Below are 22,848 nucleotides of genomic sequence, written 5' to 3' on the forward strand. Positions count from 1 at the left end.
TGCCATAAATCTGATCTCTTTTTCTGTGAGATTTTATATTTGTTTGTTTTTGACATATAATTGATGTACCACACTATCTTAGTTTCTGGTATACAACATAGTGATTCATTATTTCCATACATTTTTTTTTGCTTTTTAAAAAATTTTTTAATATAAATTTACTTATTTGAATTGGAGAGGGAGAGGGTGGGATGATTTGGGAGAACGGCATTGAAACATGTATAATATCTTATATTTCTATACATTTTTAAATGACCACCACAATATGTCTAGTTACTATCTACCACCATACAAAGGTATTACATATTTATTCACTATATTCCCCACACTGTATATTTCATGAGTCATTGATTTTGCAACTAGAAGTTTGTACCTTCTCATCTCCCTCACTTATTTCTCTTCCCCCTGAGCCCCCTTTTCTCTGGCCACCACCTGCTTGTTTTGTATATCTGTGACCCTTGTTTCTGTTTTGTTATGTTTGTTCATTTGTTTTGTGTTTTAGATTCCACGTGTAAGTGAAATCATACAGCATTTGTCTTTTCCTGTCTGACTTATTTCAGTCAATATAATACCCCCTAAGTCCATCCATATCACAAATGGAAAGATTTCATTTCTTTTATGGCTAAGTAATATTCCATAATATATATGTGTTACTATATATATATATATATATATATATATATATATATATATAGCATCTTCTTTATCCATTCATCTAATGATCAGCATTCAGGTTGCTACCATATCTTGGCTATTATAGATAACACTGCAAAAAAGATAGGCGTGCATGTATCTTTTCTAAACTGTGCTTTCATTTTCATCATATACATACCCCAGAGTAGAATTGCTGGATTATGTTAGTTATCTTTTTAATTTTTTGAAGACCCTCCATAGTGTTTCTCACAGTACCTGCACCAGTTTACATTCTTAGCAATATAGCATGAGGATTCTCTTTTCTCCACATCCTATCCAACGCTTGTTATTTGTTGTCTTTTTTTATAATAGTCATTCTGACAGGTTTGAGATGATATCTTACTGTGGTTTTGATTTGCGTGTCCCTAATAATGACTAGAGATCTCTTCAAGAAAATTAGAGATACCAAGGGAACATTTCATGCAAAGATGGGCTCAATAAAGGACAGAAATGGTATGGACCTAACAGAAGCAGAAGATATTAAGAAGAGGTGGCAAGAATACACAGAAAAAATGTACAAAAAAGATTTTCATGACCCAGATAATCATGATGGTGTGATCACTGACCTAGAGCCGGACATCCTGGAATGTGAAGTCAAGTGGGCCTTAGAAAGCATCACTATGAACAAAGCTAGTGGAGGTGATAGAATTTCAAATCCTGAAAGATGACCTATTTCAAATCCTGAAAGATGATGCTGTGAAAGTGCTGCACTCAATATGCCAGCAAATTTGGAAAACTCAGCAGTGGCCACAGGACTGGAAAAGGTCAGTTTTCATCCCAATCCCAAAGAAAGGCAATGCCAAAGAATGCTCAAACTACCACACAGTTGCATGCATCTCACAGGCTAGTAAAGTAATGCTCAAAATTCTCCAAGCCAGGCTCAGCAATATGTGAACCATGAACTTCCAGATGTTCAAGCTGGTTTTAGAAAAGGCAGAGGAACCAGAGACCAAATTGCCAACATCTGCTGGATCATGGAAAAAGCAAGAGAGTTCTAGAAAAACATCTATTTCTGCTTTATTGACCATGCCAAAGCCTTTGACTATGTGGATCACAATAAACTGTGGAAAATTATGAAGGAAATGGGAATACCAGACCACCAGACCTGCCTCTTGAGAAATCTGTATGCAGGTCAGGAAGCAACAGTTAGAACTGGACGTGGAACAACAGACTGGATCCAAATAGGAAAAGGAATACGTTAAGGCTATATATTGTCACCCTGCTTATTTAACTTATATGCAGAGTACATCATGAGAAATGCTGGGCTGGAAGAAGGACAAGCTGGAATACAAATAACCTCAGATATGCAGATGACACCACCCTTATGGCAGAAAGTGAAGAGGAACTAAAAAGCCTCTTGATGAAGGTGAAAGAGGAGAGTGAAAAAGTTGGCTTAAAACTCAACATTCAGAAAACGAAGACCACAGCATCTGGTCCCATCAGTTCATGGGAAATAGATGGGGAAACAGTGGAAACAGTGTCAGACTTTGTTTTTCTGGGCTCCAAAATCACTGCAGATGGTGACTGCAGCCATGAAATTAAAAGACGCTTACTCCTTGGAAGGAAAGTTATGACCAACCTAGATAGCATATTCAAAAGCAGAGACATTACTTTGCCACAAAGGTCCGTCTAGTATGGATGTGAGAGTTGGACTGTGAAGAAAGCTGAGCGCCGAAGAATTGATGCTTTTGAACTGTGGTGTTGAAGAAGACTCTTGAGAGTTCCTTGGACTGCAAGTAGATCCAACCAGTCCATTCTGAAGGAGTTCAGCCCTGGGATTTCTTTGGAAGGAATGATGCTAAAGCTGAAACTCCAGTACTTTGGCCACCTTATATGAAGAACTGACTCATTGGAAAAGACTCTGATGCTGGGAGGGATTGGGGGCAGGAGGAGAAGAGGACGACAGAGGATGAGATGGCTGGATGGCATCACTGACTCGATGGACATAAGTCTCAGTGAACTCCGGAAGTTGGTGATGGACAGAGAGGCCTGGCGTGCTGAGGTTCATGGGGTTGCAAAGAGTCGGACACGACTGAGCGACTGAACTGAACTGAATAATGATGTAAGGAGAAGGCAATGGCACCCAATCCAGTACTCTTGCCTGGAAAATCCCATGGACGGCGGAGCCTTGTAGGCTGCAGTCCACGGGGTCGCTAAGAGTCTGACACGACTGAGCGACTTCACTTTCACTTTTCACTTTCATGCAATGGCAACCCACTCCAGTGTTCTTGCCTGGAGAATCCCAGGGACAGGGGAGCCTGGTGGGCTGCCGTCTATGGGGTCACACAGAGTTGGACACAACTAAAGTGATTTAGCATCAGCAGCAGCAGCAATAATGATGTAAAGCATTCTTTCATGTGCTTCTTGGCTATCTATAAGTCTTCTTCCAAAAATCATGTCTATTTAGACCCACTGTCCATTTTTTAAGTGAGTTGTTTGGACTTTTGTGGTGTTTTTTTGTTGTTGTTTGAATTCTTCATATACTTTAGATCAGTCAGTTCAGTTCACGTGTGCAGTTCTGTCCAACTCTTTGTGACCTCATGGACTGCAGCATGCCAGGCTTCACTGTCCATCAACAGCTCCCAGAGCTTGTTCAAACTCATGTCCATCAAGCCAGTGATGCCAACCAACCATGTTCTGTAGTCCCCTTCTCCTTTTACCTTCAATCTTTCCCAGCATCAGGATCTTTCTAATGAGTCAGCTCTTTGCATCAGGTGGCCAAACTATTGGAGCTTCAGCTTCAACATCAGTCCTTCCAAAGTATATTCAGGACTGATTTCCTTTAGAATTGACTAGTTGGATCTCCTTGCTGTCCAAGGAACTCTCAAGAGTCTTCCCAACACCACAGTTCAAAAGCATTAATTCTTCAGTACTCAGGTTTCTTTATGGTCCAACTCTCACATCCATACATGACTACTGAAAAAACCATAGCTTTGACTAGATGGACTTTTGTTGGCAAAGTAATGTCTCTGCTTTTGAATATGCTGTCTAGGTTGGTCATAGCTTTTCTTCCAAGGAGTAAGCATCTTTTAATTTCACGGCTGCAGTCACTACCTGCAATGATTTTGGAGCCCCAAAATGTAAAGTCTCTCACTGTTTCCATTGTTTCCCAATCTATTTACCATGAAGTGATGGGACCAGATGCTATGATCTTAGTTTTTTGAATGCTGAGCTACAAGCCAGGTTTTTACTTGCCTCTTTCATTTTCATCAGAAGGTTCTTCAGTTCTTCTTCGCTTTCTGCCGTAAGTGTGGTGTCATCTGCATATCTCAGGTTATTGATATTTCTCCCGGCAATCTTGATTCCAGCTTATGCTTCATCAGGCCCAGCATTTCGCATGATGTACTCTGCATGTAAGTCAAATAAGCAAGGTGACAATACACAGGTTTGACGTTCTCCTTTTTCAATTTGGAACCAGTCTATTGTTCCATGTCCTGTTTTAACTGTTGCTTCTTGACCTGAATACAGATTTCTCAGGAGGCAGGTAAGGTGGTCTGATGAATTTTCCACAGTTTGTTGTGATCCAGACAGTCAAAGGCTATGACACAGTCAGTGAAGCAGAAGTAGATGTTTTTCTGGAATTATCTTGGTTTTTCTATGATGCAACGAACGTTGGCAATTTGATCTCTGATTCCTCTACCTTTTCAAAATTCAGCTCAAACATCTGGAAGCTCTCAGTTCATGTAGTGTTGAAGTCTAGCTTGGAGAATTTTGAGCATTGTTTTGCTAGTGTGTGGGATGAGTGCAATTGTGCGGTACTTTGAACAAGTTTTGGCATTGCCTTTCCTTGGAATTGGAATGAAAACTGACCTTTTCTAGTCTTGTGGCCACTGCTGAGTTTTCCAAATTTGCTGGCATAATGAGCGTGACACTTAATCTTTTGAGTGCAAATTTGCTGGCATACTGAGTGCAACAGCATCATCTTTTAGAATTTGAAATAGCTCAACTAGAATTCCATCCCCTCCACTAGCTTTGTTTGTAGTGACCTTCCTAAGTAGACTTCACATTCCAAGATGTCTAGCTCTAGGTGAGTGATCACACCATCATGGTTATCTTGGTCATGAAGATCTTTTATGTATAGTTCTTCTGTGTATTCTTGCCACCTCTTCTTAATATCAGTTGACATCTTTTTTGATATTAATTCTAGAAGGTCTTGTAGGTCTTCACTGAACCATTCAACTTCAACTTCTTTGGCATTAGTGATTGGGGTATAGACTTGGATTACTATGATATTGAATTGTTTGCCTTGAAAACAAACAGAGATCATTCTATTGTTTTTGAGATTGCACCCAAGTACTGCATTGTGGACTCTTTTGTTGACTATGAGGGCTAATCCATTTCTTCTAAGGGATTCTTGTCCACAGTAGTAAATATAATGATCATCTGAATTAAATTCACCCATTTTGGTCGATTTTAGTTCACTGATTCCTGAAATGTCAATGTTCACTCTTGCCATCCCCTGTTTGACCACTTCCAATTCGCCTTGATTCATGGACATAACATTCCAGGTTCCTATGCAATATTGTTCTTTACAGCATCAGACTTTACTTCTATCATCAGTCACATCCACAACTAGGCTTTGCTTTGGCTTTGGCTTAGCCTTTTCATTCTTTCTGGAGCTGTTTCTCCAATAGCATATTGGGCACCTACTGACCTGGGGAGTTCATCTTGCAGTGTCATCTTTTTGCCTTTCCATACTGTTCATGGGGTTCTCAAGGAAAGAATGCTGAAGTGGTTTGCCATTCCCTTCTCCAGTGGACCACATTTTGTCAGACCTCTCCACCAATACCCATCAGTCTTGGGTGGCCCTACGTGGCATGGTTCATAGTTTCATTGAGTTAGACAGTAATTCATATTTTAGATAGTAACCCAATAAAGCTCTACTATTTTTAAGGTGAAAGATGTCTTCCCTACATGATATTACTCTTACTTTTCTCATGAAGTTAATGAAATAATTGTATTCATTGTTCCAAAATATATATGTAAATAGTAAATAATAAAATGTATTTTTAAAATTCTTATATGTGTATATGAGGTTGAGGAACAAGTACAAGTATTGTCTATGGTAGAAATGGTGAGCTCCCTTTTTAATGAGTTGCATTTGTAATTTCTTCAGTTTAGATGAAGATTATTCAAGTTCTCTTTTATTTGGTATTATTTTTTTCATTCCAGCTGCAATCCTTGATGAGTTGTATATAAGATTATATTTTTAATCACATTCGAATTTTTGTTGCTCTCTCAAGAGCAATCAATCTAGATTTATACTTTTTCCTAGACTCTGATCCACAATACCCAAATGCTGCCATATATTTAAAGTTAATCCTGAGAAAAGAAAAGTTATAAAAAAGTAATAAGTATGGAAGAGTAGTTGGCTAAAGGCAATCAGTGGCTGTGCAAACATCAACAGTTTCTTTATTGCAGTAAAATTCCTCATTAGACCCACAAAAAGACAAGTATTCTTAAGTTTGATTTCATTTCAACCCATATACATATATAGACTAAAAAAGTTCTGAAACAATTGTTTAATTTTAAAACTGGTATGATTCTGGTTCTTTGCTAGTCTGGAAGTTATTAGATTATTGAATTTGATAGTGTAGATTCCACAATGAGGAAAAAGCTAATATGTAAAGTAACACTATACCTTTAATGAACAATGAGGTTGGCTTATTCCAATTTCAATTTTTATTTTTAGAGTGAGTTTAAGAGTGACTTTAAAATAGAAATCAGATGTGTGACTTTCTACCAGTATTCAGTTCAGTTCAGTTCAGTTCAGTCTCTCAGTAGTGTCCGACTCTTTGCGACCCCATGAACCGCAGCACGCCAGGCCTCCCTGTCCATCACCAACTCCCGGAGTTCACTCAAACTCACATCCATTGAGTTGGTGATGCCATCCAGCCATCTCATCCTCTGTCATCCCCTTCTCCTCCTGCCCCCAATCCCTCCCAGCATCAGAGTCTTTTCCAATGAGTCAACTCTTCGCATGAGGTGGCCAAAGTACTGGAGTTCCAGCTTTAGCTTGCAAACTGCCATAACAAGAGATTACAGACTGGGTGGTTTAAACAACATACATTTATTTTCTCAGTTTTTGAGGTTATAAGTCTATGATGGAGGTGCCAGAAAATTCAGTTTCTTCCTGACTTAAAGACAGCCACTTTCTGGCTGTGTTCCCAATTGGCCTCTCTTCTGTGCATTGCAGGAGGGAGGGAGCGAAAGGGAGAGACAGAGAGAAAAGGAGAGAGAGGGGGGGAATGCACTGTGGTATTTGTTTTCTTATAAGACCACCAGACCATCAATCTAGGATCCTTATGACTGCATTTAAGCTGAATTACCTCCCTAAAGAACCTACCTCTGAATACAGTCACATGGGGAGTTACAGTTTCAACATGTGAATGTGGAGGGCGGGACTACGATTCAGTCCCTAATACCACCTAAAATGATAATTGTACTTCTTATAAAATTCCACGTTTAGGTGAAGTTCTTCTTAGAGCTTCCATGCCACTTTTGAGCATATGCATATGATATTTCTGGTCATTTTTATTTTTCAGATCAGCATTTTCATGACCCATTTGTCAAACTATGGGAATGACCGCCTAGGGTTGTACACCTTTGTGAACCTGGCCAACTTCATTCAGAGCTGGACCAACCTGAAATTGCAAACTCTGCCTCCAGTGCAACTAGCGCACAAGTACTTTGAGCTCTTCCCTGAGCAAAAAGATCCTCTCTGGCAGGTAACACTGAACATTCTCTCCTGGGGTGAAAGAAAAAACCTAGCAATTTGTGAGTGCTGAATTGATGTTGGGAACTCAGCTGGAAATACTATAGCTGGCATTCAGCACAAACTTCTTTTTTATCCAGTAGTTGTATTCTCTTCAATAATGCTTTATATTTGTTTTGTGGATCAAGTATTTGCATTTGGGGTCTGTTTTTCCGGGGTTTTGTTTGTTAGTCAGTTGGTTTGGAAGTTTTGCCTAGAGGATATTGTTTCATTGTTGGTATTTTCTCAGAGCTGATCGTTTTGACTTGCATTTACCGTGGCCACTGACTAGCAGGAAAACAGTTAGGTGTTAGGTAGCTAGTGTTGCGGAGAAGGCAATGGCACCCCACTCCAGTACTCTTGCCTGGAAAATCCCATGGACAGAGGAGCCTGGTGGGCTATAGTCCATGAGGTCGCTGAGTCGGACACAACTGAGCGACTTCCCTTTCACTTTTCACTCTCATGCATTGGAGAGGAAATGGCAACCCACTCCAGTGTTCTTGCCTGGAGAATCCCAGGGACGGGGGAGCCTGGTAGGAAGCCGTCTATGGAGTCGCAGAGAGTCAGACACGACTGAAGCGACTTAGTAGCTTAGCAGCAGCTAGTGTTGAGGCAGTCCGAGTGCAGGTTGGAAAAGAATTTCCAGACATAGAACATTTCAGAAAGGAGGAAGTTTATCAAGAAAAAACAGCAGAGATAAAGTGGGCACTGCGAGCGCAGTGGGCCAACACCTCCTGACAGGCATGGGAGAGTCAACCATTTTTGTGAGTTAATGGCCAATTTTTATAGCCTCAGGACAAAGGAAATTCTTGCTGGATGGTTTGCATTAGGTGATTGGTTGGGGTGCTATAGTGTGTTTACTGGAGTGGGCATCTTTGCCTAACTGGGAGTCAGGGAGCTTGTTAGTGATTACCAGGGGGCTTTTGGTAACAGTTACAAAGGGGCGTAGTCAGCTTTGGAGGTGACCTTGGTTCTGGGCTCTGTTCCTGTGGCCTTGGTGCAAGGCCTGTGGTTCTGGGGCAGGACCCATCATCTAAGAAGACGGGCTTCCCAAGTGGCTCAGCAGAAAAGAACCTGTCTGCAATGCAGGCGCCACAGGAGACATGGGCTGATCCCTGGGTTGGGAAGATCTCTGGAGGAGGAAAGGGCAACCCACTCCAGCATTGTTGCTGGGAAAATCCCATGGACAGAGGAGCCTGGTAGGCAGTCCATGGATAGCGTTGCCAAGAGTCGATCACAACTGAGCATCTGACCACACAGAGTACATGTCTAGGAAGACAGAAATCAAGGGCCACCATAATCTAAATGCCTATAACTAGACCTTGATATGTACGTGTACAACACAGATAGTCTAAATAGAAAAGGAAAGGCAAGTTTTGCTTGAAGCCCATACAGATTCTATCTATTGATAAAGAATTGTCAGTTTTAATTCAACTTTTTGTGGGAGCCACTGAGCCTCAGGGCATGAAAATGTAAACTAGCTGCTTCTTACCATTTATCTAGGAAAATGCTACCTTCTACTTTCTTGGTTCTTTATGCATCAGATTACATTGACCCACACAATCAATAAGCTGACTGCAGAGAGCAGATCAGATGGTCCCCTGCTAAGTAATCAGTAGAGGAGTAGCGTCCTCATTAATGAGAAATCACTGTGAAACACACTTTTTACCATTTCCTCTCCCTTTCTTGTGTTTCTCTTTATTCCATAATTCATGTTACATGCCCTTCTGTGTCTATATGGTAAAAAAAAAAAAAAATCCCCCATATGTTTATTGAGCATCTCCTATGTATAAGGCAAGGCTAATTGCTCTAGAAAATTCAAAGAAGAATAAAATGCAGTGCTTTCTCTCGAAGTCAATAGAACATTTTCTTGTTATTTTTATTGACTGTTACATATTTTTAAATCTGTTTTAAAACAGCTACCGTAAGTCATACTTTATTTTAATGATTTATTCAGCAGTTTGGTGTATATGTTAAGCAGACAGATAAGTAAAAACATAGTTTTTATAATGTGTGTAGTCATACTACATAGATGTTGAATTTCATAAAGGCAAAACCTGTGTCCCATAAATGGTAGTTAAAAGTGCTCACATATGTATAAACTTGACAAATCATTGATAGTAAATCAATTCTTTTCTCACATATTTTTATTTATAAGATATCTATAATTCATGGTACAGGAACAATAACAAGTAGCCAACTTAACAAAGGTCATAGATGATCTAAAAATGAGTCAGTGACCCCAAACTCTACTATCTTCAGAGGGAAAAAAAAATGCTTTTTAAATGAAAAATTTATACATCTTAATGCTATATGAGTTTTAAAAAATAAATAATTGTGTTCACTGATAGTTTTCCATCTTAGAGACGGTACTTGTTTTCTTTGGAAATGAGCATAATCAAAAACACATCAGCTCCAATAAGATTTGGTCAATATGATGGTTTTAAATTTAATGATCAAATGTTAGATATGAAATACTGTGCTAGATGAATAGGGGTATAAATGAAAATTAGAAAAAGAAAACAGTGTTATTCCTTAGAGAACTGCATAACTTTGGAAGACATGAAAACATATGCATACACACACAAAAAAAGACATTTGTGAGTGTGACTGTTATAATTTTGAATAGCATCATGCAGGTAAATTCCTAGGGAGTTCTTAATAAATGATATAATTAATCAGAAAAGGCATCAGATCACAAATTTAAGTTGCTGTTTTCGTTCATATTTCTATTATGAAAACATAGCTTATTATAAGAGTATTTAAATAATACTCAACAGTAAATGTTTACTAAAAGTCTCCTGCTTTAACACATGAATTATAGTATTTATATGGTTACTTTTAACTGAAAAATGAAGTTGTAAACATTTCTTATTAACTAACATTCCATATGTTCCCAAATGTATTTAAGAAAGAAAACAAGAACTAGTAAACAGAAATACAGTTAAGTTGAACAGGGAAATATTCACATATATGAGATTCTGAGAACCATAGACTCATTGAAGCAAAACTTTTCCAGTCATAAAGGATATCCAGTGAACTAGTGAAGTTGCTCAGTCATGTCCAACTCTTTGTAACCCCATGGGCTGTAGCCTACAAGGCTCCTCCATCCATGGAATTTTCCAGGCAAGAGTACTGGAGTGGGTTGCCATTTCCTTCTCCAGGAAGATATTCCTGACCCAGGGATCGAATCCAGGTCTTCCGCATTGCAGGCAGACACTTTACCATCTGAGCCACCAGGGAAGCCAGAAAACTGCAAATGATCTAGTGAAGAAGATAAAGGGCATAATACTTTTGATTTCCTTTCTATGGTGGTTTTCTCTTCTTCTCATTTCCTGTTTATAATAGCAAGCAAACAAAACAGCTATAAGCATTATCATTGTGTCCTTTGAACAGCATCAATTTAATTTTACAAAATATATATAATCTTGAAATTGAAAGTGTTGCTCAATCATGTCTGACTCTTTGTAACCCCGTGGATTGTAGCCTGTCACATTACTCTGTCCATGGAATGTTCCAGGCAAGAAGTGGAGTGGGAAGCCATTCCCTTCTCCAGGGATTGAACCCAGGTTTCCTGCATTGCGGGCAGATTCTTTACTACCTGAGCCGCAAGGGAAGCCCCACACATAAGCATAACCAACACTAATTAAAGGTTTTACAGTCCATTCATGACAACCCTACAGAGATAAGATCAATTAATATTATGTATCTCTGTCACTACTATACCGGAGAAGGCAATGGCACCCCACTCCGGTACTCTTGCCTGGAAAATCCCATGGATGGAAGAGCCTGGTGGGCTGCAGTCCATGGGGTCACTAAGAGTTGGACACGACTGAGCGACTTCACTTTCACTTTTCACTTTCCTGCATTGGAGAAGGAAATGGCAACCCACTCCAGTGTTCTTGCCTGAAGAATCCCAGGGACAGGGGAGCCTGGTGGGCTGCCGTCTATGGGGTCGCACAGAGTCGGACACGACTGAAGCGACTTAGCAGCAGCAGCAGCAGTACTATACATTCTCTAAATGTTGCAGATACTGTATTATATTTAATATAAACATGCCTTTTTATTTAGTGTATTTTACTTTTAAAAAGTCAACTGTTATATTTTCTTAGATTTTCAGTTCATGCTTTTTTATTGTCACAAATAAAAAGAAAATGTGCAAAATGATAATCTTAACAGCTATTTAATTTCCGTTGGTTCCTTATGTAGATTTTCATTAGCACCAACTAATGGATATGTGAAAACTTCTTTGTCACCTAATTAAAAAGTGCAATATGAATATCTGCCAATGGCCAGCAGGGAAAGTACAACGCAGAATGTTCTCCCTTCACTGGAAGTGGATTCTTTTGAAGTTGTTTAATATGAGATATGTACTGAGCACACAAGGAACTCGATCCCTAGAGTACATCCGCCTCAGTGCAGTCCCTGGCATGTAAGATGCCTAAAATTATACTCATGGATTTCTATTAGTTCATGTCCCTTTTTGTTTGGGTGGAATAATCACTATAAAGCATAAAGGAATAAGGTTTCCTCTTTTTTTTTTTTTAACTCCCATTATAGAAACCCAAACCCCAACATGGAGGCAGTTGGAAGGTCAGATCATTGCACATTCACTAATCGATGCTTTTAAGCTCTCAGGCTGTCAGGTTAGCTCAGTCTCTATCTCCAGTCAGTCACTCCAGGGTCTCACTATCAATAAATGTGCCAAGCGTGATGTGGATTCCTGCTCGCCTGTGTGACCAAGGGAATGCTCAAAGAGCTGCAGCTCCTCTCTTTCCAGGCCAGTGTCTCTAAAAGTAAAGAAACAGGGGAACAAAGCCACAGGGTGGTAACCTTAGGGAATTAACACCTTGGTAGATTCTCGCTGGGAAATCATCTAACTCCCGCTTAGAAATGTTGAAATCTGAATGTCTATGACATAAACAAATCACATGGTCTAGTGATACAAACACTGTAGATTCTATAAGTTGGTGCTGACACGGAGAATTAAGATTGTAACAGCAAGAGGCAGTGGGGCATCTAGCTCAACCTATTCATTTTAGACACCTGAGGAGGTGCAATGTCTTGTTCTAAGTTACTTGACTTATTAGGGACAAGTCAGAACTGAAGCTCAAGTTGCCTTATTATTCCTGGAACTCCAGTTTAGTCCCAACCACACCAAGATGGTAGTTTTGTGTTTAGAATAATAAATATACTTCTATCATTGACTGTCTATGTAGAACGAAATATCAGGAATACCTTGTGACTTCAGAAGCACAGGATGGAGTACTCAGTGAGAATTTATGCAAACAATGCTTTTGAAATACCTGTATAATAAAAAGAAAGGTCTTTGCCTTCATGGAATTTACAAACCATTATAGTCCTGGTTATGTGAACAAAATGACATCATAAATTTGTCTTCATATTTTCCTCCTTTTTGTTCACTCTATACCTTATTTATGACTCTAGTATTGCATTTACCATATGGTATTGCAGACACTTGTGCTTGTCATATACCGGCTTATGCAAACCTTAAGGGGTAAGATGTTCGTAATCTAGAACCTAGCATAGTACCATGCTGCTAAGTCACTTCAGTCGTGTCCGAGTCTGTGCGACCCCATAGACGGCAGCCCGCCAGGCTCCCCCGTCCCTGGGATTCTCCAGGCAAGAACACTGGAGTGGGTTGCCATTTCCTTCTCCAATGCAGGAAAGTGAAAAGTGAAAGTGAAGTCGCTCAGTCGTGTCCAACTCTTAGCGACCCCGTGGACTGCAGCCCACCAGGCTCCTCCATCCATGGGATTTTCCAGGCAAGAGTACTGGAGTGGGGTGCCATTGCCTTCTCTGATAGTACCATAGCTACTGTCATTAAAGTGTCACAAATGTATCAGCAAACACAGAGAGTGTGTGTTTTTGTGTGCAAAACAGCAATAACAGTGACACACTTGTTTCTTGGTAAGAGTAGGCATAGGACATGACCTTGAGGAGCACACGCGAGCCAGTCAGGAAAGCTTTGTGAGCTGTCAGAGTAATTTGGGTTTGATAGGCAACAAGTGTGTTCTGAAGATGAGAGGGAAATACTTTTTTAAGTGTTGGCCAAAAAAGATCATAGCAGAAGTTTTTGTTTGTTTGTTTTCGTTGACAAATGAGAACAGGGAGGAGCTGGAGTTAGGTAATAATCTAGATATGAAAGAGGGAAGCCCTGAGTAGCTTCATGGCTATGGGGGGAAAAAGTGAGATCTTAAAAGAAAAAGTGTTAGAAATTGTTTGTGGGTGAGACCCTGAGATTAAAGGAACTCTGATATAAGTAATTATCCCCATAGCTGGGGAAATAACGGTTCTATAATTTCATAGTCTTCACTTCCCTTTATTCATCTTTTAGCCTTTCCGGTAAAATAGCCAGAACACTTTTATCACTTCACACTCAGAGCAGAGGCCATCTGATACATTTTTCCTAATCACCATGTGGATTTACGTGTTACAGCACTACATTTCTCTTCTTAATTCCGAATAGTATTTAAACCTTTCAGAAATTCTTCCCAAATACTCAGGTAATTCCTCATGATTTTAATTCTTTTAGTATTTTAGTTTACCATGTACCATTTCATTCTTTTGAGCATACAAGGCTGTCAGACAGTCTGACATCCAGAAATGGTGACATAAGTCATGGATTTTTCTTTTCCTGTCAATCAGTTGCAAATACAATCTTGTCAGGTGTCAAATTCTCCACACAAGTACCTTACTAAGGTTTCATCATGGAAAAACTACTTGCAGATAGCAAAAGAAAAAAAAATTATAATACTTTCATACTTGACGAATCAAAATCATCATCAGATAACTATTTTGAATCCTTAATCCAAGTATAACAATAAAAACTGAATTTTTTGTGTATGCCCTACAGGAATGTCTGATAACTTTTAATATACTACTAGGGAAACATTATATGAGACCAACCTATTAATAAGAGTTTAAAATACAGTTTCTTTCATTGAGTTGATTATCCAGATTCCCTGATAGTATATTCATAAAGCCATAAATAATAATATAAGGCATTATATGCAAGAGTGTACAGTCATGTTTGAAGATACTCAGAGCTACAGAGTAAACTTGTCACTTCCCCCTGGGCTCAACTGTGCTTTTGAGAATATTTCATGGGAAAATACAAATAGTGTGAATTTATTGAATAAAGATGGTGTAATATGGTGAGTAGCTTAGGTGTTTAGGATAAATCAGAGGTATTTTGTGCTTAAAGCAATTCTTGTGGCATATTACCGTGATCCACACATGAACCGCAGGCCTCTTTCACCAATCTCACCCCCAGAGGCGGGCGTTTATGCACCTTTGTAAATCAGACTGGACTCCCAGATAGTGCTAGTGGTAAAGAACCTGCCTGGGTTCGATCCCTGGGTCAGGAAAATCCTCTGGAGGAGGGTATGGCAACCCACTCCAGTGGCGGGCCTATGAGTCCATAGGGCCCAAAGAGTCAGACACAACTGAAGCAATTTAGCATGCAGGCACGAATCCGAGTGCTTTGGTAGAAAAGTTTTCTGAATAAGAATCAGACTATTACACAGGAGTTCTGTGGAGAAGGCATTCATTATGGATCAGTGCACACAGAAAGGAAAAGCTCTTCCAAGGAGCTGATGGACTCCCCGGCTTATGTGATGTGCAGGTAGAATGGAGTCTTTGCAAAGATGGTGTGTGTCTCAGAGTTTCTCCATAAGGATTTGCTGACTGAAGCACTGAGGATACATATCCCTAACCTATTAAAATTCTTCATCAGTGTACGTGGATTGTATTAGGCTTAAATGACTTTGAGAGACAAAACATTGAAAGTCACCAGCTCGTATGATGCAGACTTGGAAAAGAATTTTCTTTAAAGATGTGTGCGTGGCAAAGTTTAGTAAGCAGAATAAAATTTAAAACAACACACCAAGATGGGCAGAAGCTGAAGAACTTGAAAAACAGAAACACCTTTCGTAGCATTCTCCTTTGAACAGTGAGGTCAGAATAGCAGAAAGCAAGCATAGGGAATGGAGAGAAAACCAATAACCTGGAAATGTTTCTAATTAACAAAATAATCCTTCTACCATGAGCACTGGGCAATTTTAATGTTTCAGCTATTAAGGTCTAGAGATCTCCTAGTTATCTGGAAAAGACACATGACCTGAGACAGGATAATCAGTCCGATTGATAGTTCCATGGTGTCCTTCTCAGGGAAGGGTGTGGAGAAGCGGTGAACAGAACAAATTGTTGGTAAAGAAAAGGCAGGTAGGTTGGAATAACCAGATCTAATGAGAGCAAAAGTTATTTTCATCATTCTATAAAACATGAATTTCAGGATCAGGACAGTGGTGTGACTTTTTTAAAGTATGTGTCTCTAGGTTGATAGTAAATTTGAAATTTTTACTTAATTAGAGAGGGAAAATCTGAGTGCTCATACCCTTCTTAGTAACATGATTTCATCAGAATTACTGCCCTTTCTAAGTCTGGTTAATCATCTCAGGGAATCTCGTGTCCACTCTACCTATATCTACCAAAAAGTAAATCTGCCTCACCTCATCGTATATTCCATGTACAAAAGCTACCTGTATCCCGTTTACCTGTGTGAGAGATAGTTGCATGCATTTTCACTATGCTGGCACTGTTATCATATACACTGCCTAAAGCAGCTTTAACTGAGTATTTTTCCAAAGTTTCAGCATACCTATCATGCTACATACTAAAAACAGAAAATTACAGTGTGTAACAGTTTCAGATATGTAGGGAACACTCAGGGATATAATTGCTTTATAAGTTTCTGATCTTTAGAATTAAAACAATAACAATGGGACAAAGTATGAGAAAGTGCATGCAAATGAACCCCTTTTCTTATAATCACTGTAGAATCTTCTCCCCCTGCATCCCTTCTCTCATACACACACACACACACACACACACACACACACACGTGCAATTTAACAGCAGAGACAACCCCAGCTTTGGATTTAAAATCTGAAACTAATGTCCCGTGTCACCTTCAGCAAGACCTAAATAAAACACCTTGCATCTCAGCTTCCTCAGCTATAAAGAAGGGATAATAATATCTGTCTTGCCAGGTTGCTTTGAGGATTAGAAATAATCTATATCAAGCAAGTGCCTGGAATATAGACGGTGATCAATAAAAGTTAGAAATTATGTTAGCTGTTATTCAGACAATAAAAGGAGAGTCAGAGTAGGAAAAGTCTAAACAAACATTTTCAGAATATAAAATAGGAAATGCAAACATCCTGTTATTAAAGCTGTGATTAACAGAGACAAGAAGGAACATACCAAGAAAAGAGATGAAAGAAGAAATGTGGGCATCCCAGTAGGCCTAAAATGGTCTAACACAGAAGGAATGCAGTTAGAAATAAAGTCTGTCCAGACCAATGTATACAAATGCCACCAGTTATAAAATACCTACAGGAAAACTGAAGTAGTATAAATTGAATTAATAATAAAAACATTTGGGACAGAAATATACCTGATAAGGAAACAGCTTGGAGTTTCTTCAGGCAAACTTGAAGCTATAGGCTATTCTACCAAATGATGCAACGACTCCTATATAATCCTAATTCAGTTTCTTTCTGGATATTTTTTCTTCACATTTTATTATATTTAAACATAATCTAGATACATTTACTGCTTACTCAGATGGCTTTTAAACAATGTTATTTTATTTTAATTTATTTTTTAAAAAGCTTTTAATGTTGTGTTGGAGTATAACCGATTAACAGCGCTATGGTAGTTTCAGCTGAACAGCAAAGGGACTCAGCATACACATACATGTACCCATTCTCCCCCAGACTCTCCTCTTATCCTATTTTGGGATATTCTTGCTATTTGGCTACTGCGACTCATCCACTTCATTATTTTAGCACTTGTTGTCATTCAGGGCTCAACTCACGTATCACCCCAAGCCAGACGCCTTCCCTGATGACTAGAGCCAAAGCACTTCCTCCCATTTCTGTTTCTTTGTAAGAGCTTCCTGTCATGTTTCCTTCACTGCATTTCAGTACCCAGAATTATTTACTTTAAGTGTGTGTTTCTAGTCACAGTATGTAACATGCATACTAATAGTTGGTTATATTTCCAATAATTATATTCAACTAGAATGTAAGTTCTCTGAAGAGGAGACCTCTGTCTTCTTTATTGCTGCACTCTAATACATAAGAGTTGCTTGATAATTATGGACTGAATGGTTGATTAACTGTGATAGGATGGGCACCATAAACATTTGGTATAAGCATAGGCAGGCTTTGATACATGTTTGAAAACTATTGTAATATAAACTGTGTAGATATTTTACTTCTCAAACACCCACAAAAATTTCAGTCACTGATGATGTTCTTCATGGTGGCACCAGAAGCTATTTCTTGCTATTTATTCATATTATCACTATAGAATTTAATCTTTATTTTCCTCATATTATCATTTAACTGCATCATTTGCAAAGAAATTTAGTTTTCTACTATATTTTAGATATTAAGCAATAGGAAAGCAGTGTCAATTGCCTATTCTTATTGCATTTCACCATATATAACTCAACAAAGAACAAATCTCAGAATAGGTGTTCAGTTCATTATCTCAAATGGTTTTCTTACAAAGTGGATGAGCAAACTGATTGATTTTTTCAGTGCCACTGTTGAAAGTCAAAATCTTTTGTGAGACCTCTCTTGGTTCTGTATGTTTGACTAAACCTCTTTTCTTCTTTATCACAATATACACAGCTTTGCCATTCAAATTTCTGCATGCAAAACTGGTGAAACAAAACTCTCAGAGAAAAAGGCAGATTGATAATGTAAGACTAAGAAAGAGTTTGACTCTCACACACAGAACGTGGATAAACATTCATTTTGGCAGACAAAGACACTAGTTATTTTAGTTGTACTTTCCCAGGAAATTACACTGATGGGAGTAAACTATAAAATAAAATTACCTGGTGCTAAAGTGGGCTTTCCTCGTGGCTCAGAAGGTAAAGAATCTGCCTGCAAAGCAGGAGATATGAGTTCGATCCCTGGATTGGGAAGATTCCTTGGAGAAGGGAATGGCAACCCACCCCTGGAGAGTATTCTTGCCTGGAGAGTTCCATGGACAGAGGAGCCTGGCTGGCTACAGTCCACGGGGTCACAGAGTTGGACAACTGAGCTCCTAACACACTGGCACACTGGCACACTGGCAAGATGTTACAATATTTCTAGATTCAAATTTAGAGGGATCAAGGGATTATTTATATTGTGTGCATGCTCAGTCACTCAGTCTGATTCTGTGACCCCATGGCCTATAGCCTACCAGGCTCCTCTGTCCATGTAATTTTTCAGGCAAGCATACTGGAGTGAGTTACCATTTCCTTCTCCAGGGGGTCTTCCCAACCCAGGGATCGAACCTGTGAGTCCTCTGCCTCCTGCATTGGCAAGTGCATTCTTTACCATGGCACCACCTTGGAAGCACTTTAAGTATAATAAGTGTGAAAAAAAATAATATCCATGACTGAATTAGGATTATATAGGAGTCTTTGGATCATATGATAGAAGAGTCCGTAGCTTCAAGTTTGCCTATATCTCATGCATCCCAGGAATCTAGCCATCCAACTCTGAGAAGGGGCAGTCACCTTAGTTGCTGGTGCTTCTGACAAGGACCAGGAAGTCAGATCTCAGGATGAATATCTGCAATAAACCAGTCCATCAGCAAGTGTAATCTCTTTCTGCTGCTTCAGTTGCCTAACTAATCTGAACAAAGGGGAAAAAAAGAGTTTATGGGAGATCACAGAATAAACTTCCCAGGTGGTGCTAGTGGTAAAGAACCTGCCTGCCAATGCAGGAGACATAATAAACGAGGGTTTGATCCCTGGATTGAGCAAATTCCCCTGAAGTAGGAAATGGCAACCTGGTTCAGTATTCTTGCCTGGAAAATCCCATGGACAGTGGAGCTTGGCAGGTTACAGTCCAGGGGGTTGCAAAGAGTTGAACACGACTGAGCGACTGAGCCCACAGAGTAAGCACATTTTTTTATAGAGCACAATTTAATGTTGTTTAATATATTAACTCATTTAATGTTCTCAATAACTGTGCAAGGTAAACAATATTAATCATGATTTAATGGATAAGAAACCTGAAGTCCAGAGAGTTTGGGGAAATTGCTTAAGACACAAGCCTCCTGAGCTCACACGCTTAACTACGGAGCTCTGCTGCCCCACCAAAGTAAATAGGAATGATTTATGACAGATATTAGCTTCAATGAGAAGAACTGGCAAGATTTTGACCCTGCATTGTAGGAAAAAAATAAAAGTGTTGCCCAGAAATATAAATAATTCAAAGATTCACATGTGGGTATGAGTGTATCTATAATAGTGAATACAGCAGAACGGAAGCTTCAGTTGGTGTTGGCATTTGTTACCAGTGCCAGTTTCTCAGTCCTGTCTGACACTTTGCAACCCCATAGACTATAGCCCACCAGGCTCCTCTGTGTCCATGGAATTTTCCAGGCAAGAATACTGGAGTGGGTAGCCATTCCCTCCTCCAGAGGATCTTCCCGACCAAGGGATCAAACCTGGGTCTCCTGCACTGCAAGCAGAGGCCCATGAATAGGTTTGAAGTATTTGTTGACGATTCACCATGAGACAAAAAGATTGTGCCAACATATAAACAATCTATATCAAAAGCAACCGGTTACTTCATCCAGAATCTTTTTTTTTTTTTTCCTGCGGTGAAATGTTCTTTTTGAAGCATGCAGTGCAGTAATTCATATTGTGACACAAATTTATTTTATTTTTACTAGTGTTTCTATTTTCTGCAATCAGTTGTTATGTAAAATAGATAAGAACTGTTGCGCTTATTGGCTTGTAATCAACTACTTGATCACAGTTTCTATAGATGAATTCACCAAGAAATTCAAGATGTATAGGAGAACCTTTTGTGAGGTGAATTCCCACAGATTGAATACATAACTGGCATTTTTGTATTACACTGTACTCTTGTTCCAGTGAAAGATGGTGATGGGAAATGCATCAGTTCTGTGATAGGGATCTGGTTCAATGATTTGTCGAGGAAACACTTTCAGGAAAAGCTTATAAGGGAAAATGTGGAACAGGAAAAAGCAGAGCACAATGCAGTCTTAGAAAAGTCAGGCCTCAACTGGATCTGCAGGGAGAGAGCTAATCATACAAATTATCTGACCTTGAAGCAAGCTGGTCAGGCTGTCACACCCCTGAATCAGTCAATCACTGGACACGGGCCATCTCTGGAAAGTGGCAAGGGATGCATGACTTCCTGTCAAGTGGCTTCTATTTGGCCAAGGCAGTACTGTCTCCCCAGCTTGTCAGAAATAGGGTGTTTCCTTCAGTGGAGGAAAAGGCATTCAACCTCTATCACTGCCCCATCCACACCTTGTACCACAAAGCTATACTTGCTTCTCATAGTACACTCACTCACCCAGGCACAATTTTTCCACAATTGTGAACATAATTCCTGGGGAAACCTATAAGAGGAAGGTCATTAGGAGAAACTGCAGCCTCATTGCTGCAGCCAGTTCCAAAGCTGAAACCAACGCACATTTTCTCCATACTTTCCCACCTCTGTATCCCCTACTCTGGCTTTCCCCCACCAGTGGGTAACAGTCCTGCTGGTATGGAAAGCTGACCTGGTGTGTTGAGTAGCTTCAGGACCAACTTCAGTAGCAGCAGCTTTAGTTTGTCCCACTAATTCCTTTCTTATAATTTTCTCTGGGAATTATGACAGAGGAAGGCTATGCCTGGATAAAGATAACTTATGAAGAACTGTACCAAAAAGATCTTCACGACCCAGTTAATCATGATGGTGTGATCACTCACCTAGAGCCAGACATCCTGGAATGTGAAGTCAAGTGGGCCTTAGAAAGCATCACTACGAACAAAGCTTGTGGAGGTGATGGAATTCCAGTTGAGCTATTTCAAATCCTGAAAGATGAAGCCGTGAAAGTGCTGCACTCAATATGTCAGCAAATTTGGAAAACTCAGCAGTGGCCACAGGACTGGAAGAGGTCAGTTTTCATTCCAATCCCAAAGAAAGGCAATGCCAAAGAATACTCAAACTATTACACAATTGCACTCATCTCACACACTAGTAAAGTAATGCTCAAAATTCTCCAAGCCAGGCTTCAGCAATATGTGAACTGTGAACTTCCAGATGTTCAAGCTGGTTTTAGCAAAGGCAGAGGAACAAGAAATCAAATTGCCAACATCTGCTGGATCATGGAAAAAGCAAGAGAGTTCCAGAAAAGCATCTATTTCTGCTTTATTGACTATGCCGAAGCCTTTGACTGTGTGGATCACAGTAAACTGTGGATAATTCTGAAAGAGATGACCACCTGAACTGCCTCCTCAGAAATCTGTATGCAGGTCAGGAAGCAACAGTTAGAACTGGACATGGAACAACAGACTGGATCCAAATAGGAAAAGGAGTACATCGTGCTTATTTATCTTATAAGCAGAGTACATCATGAGAAAAACTGGGCTGGATGAAGCACAAGCTGGAATCAAGATTGCCAGGAGAAATATCAATAACCTCAGATATGCAGATGACATCACCCTTATGGCAGAAAGTTAAGAAGAACCAAAGAGCCTCTTGATGAAAGTGAAAGAGGAGAGTGAAAAAGTTGACTTAAAGCTCAACATTCAGAAAACGAAGATAGTGGCATCTGGTCCCATCACTTCATGGCAAATAGATGAGCAAACATTGGAAACAGTGGCTGAATTTATTTTGGAGGGGGGGCTCCAAAATCACTGCAGATGGTGATTTCAGCCATGAAAATAAAAGATGCTTACTCCTTGGAAGGAAAGTTGTGACCAACCTAGACAGCATATTCAAAAGCAGAGACATTACTTTGCCAACAAAGGTCCGTCTAGTCAAAGCTATGGTTTTTCCAGTAGTCATGTATGGATGCGAGAGTTGGACCATAAGGAAGGCTGAGGGCTGAAGAATTGATGTGTTTGAACTGTGGTGTTGGAGAAGACTCTTGAGAGTCCCTTGGACAGCAAGGACATCAAACCAGTCAATCCTAAAGGAAATCATTCCTGAACATTCATTGGAAGGACTGAAGCTGAAGCTCCATTACTTTGGCACCTGATGCGAAGAGCCTACTCATTGGAAAAAACCCTGATACTGGAAAAGACTGAAGGCAGGAGAAGAAGGGGGCAACAGGATGAGATGGTTGGATGGCATCACTGAATCAATGGCCATGATGTAGAGGCATCAGTGAGACCATGATAGGTAACATGGGGTCTGGGCACTTGTAAAGTTTACTCGTAGCCTTCGTATCTTCTTGAAATAAATTGCAGCTGTATCACTCCATCTTATAATGAATAGCTCCTGGGTATGCTTGAACTTGACTTGGTTGGTCTGTCAGTATTAAACTTATGATAGTGAATT

The 22,848-nt window shown here is 39.7% G+C and overlaps 1 protein-coding gene across 1 annotated transcript in view; it reads left to right on the top strand.

The window, feature by feature from the left end:
• LOC113894006 (bifunctional heparan sulfate N-deacetylase/N-sulfotransferase 4) overlaps nt 1–22,848 on the top strand; it is a 323,217-nt gene that overhangs the window by 270,741 nt on the left and 29,628 nt on the right. Inside the window, exon 7 of the mRNA XM_027543739.1 lies at nt 7,239–7,421. Coding sequence (XP_027399540.1) covers nt 7,239–7,421 — 183 coding nt within the window. The remainder of the gene's footprint in view (nt 1–7,238; nt 7,422–22,848) is intronic.

This window comes from Bos indicus x Bos taurus, chromosome 6 (genome assembly GCF_003369695.1).
Source record: "Bos indicus x Bos taurus breed Angus x Brahman F1 hybrid chromosome 6, Bos_hybrid_MaternalHap_v2.0, whole genome shotgun sequence".
NCBI classification, from domain to species: Eukaryota; Metazoa; Chordata; class Mammalia; order Artiodactyla; family Bovidae; genus Bos; species Bos indicus x Bos taurus.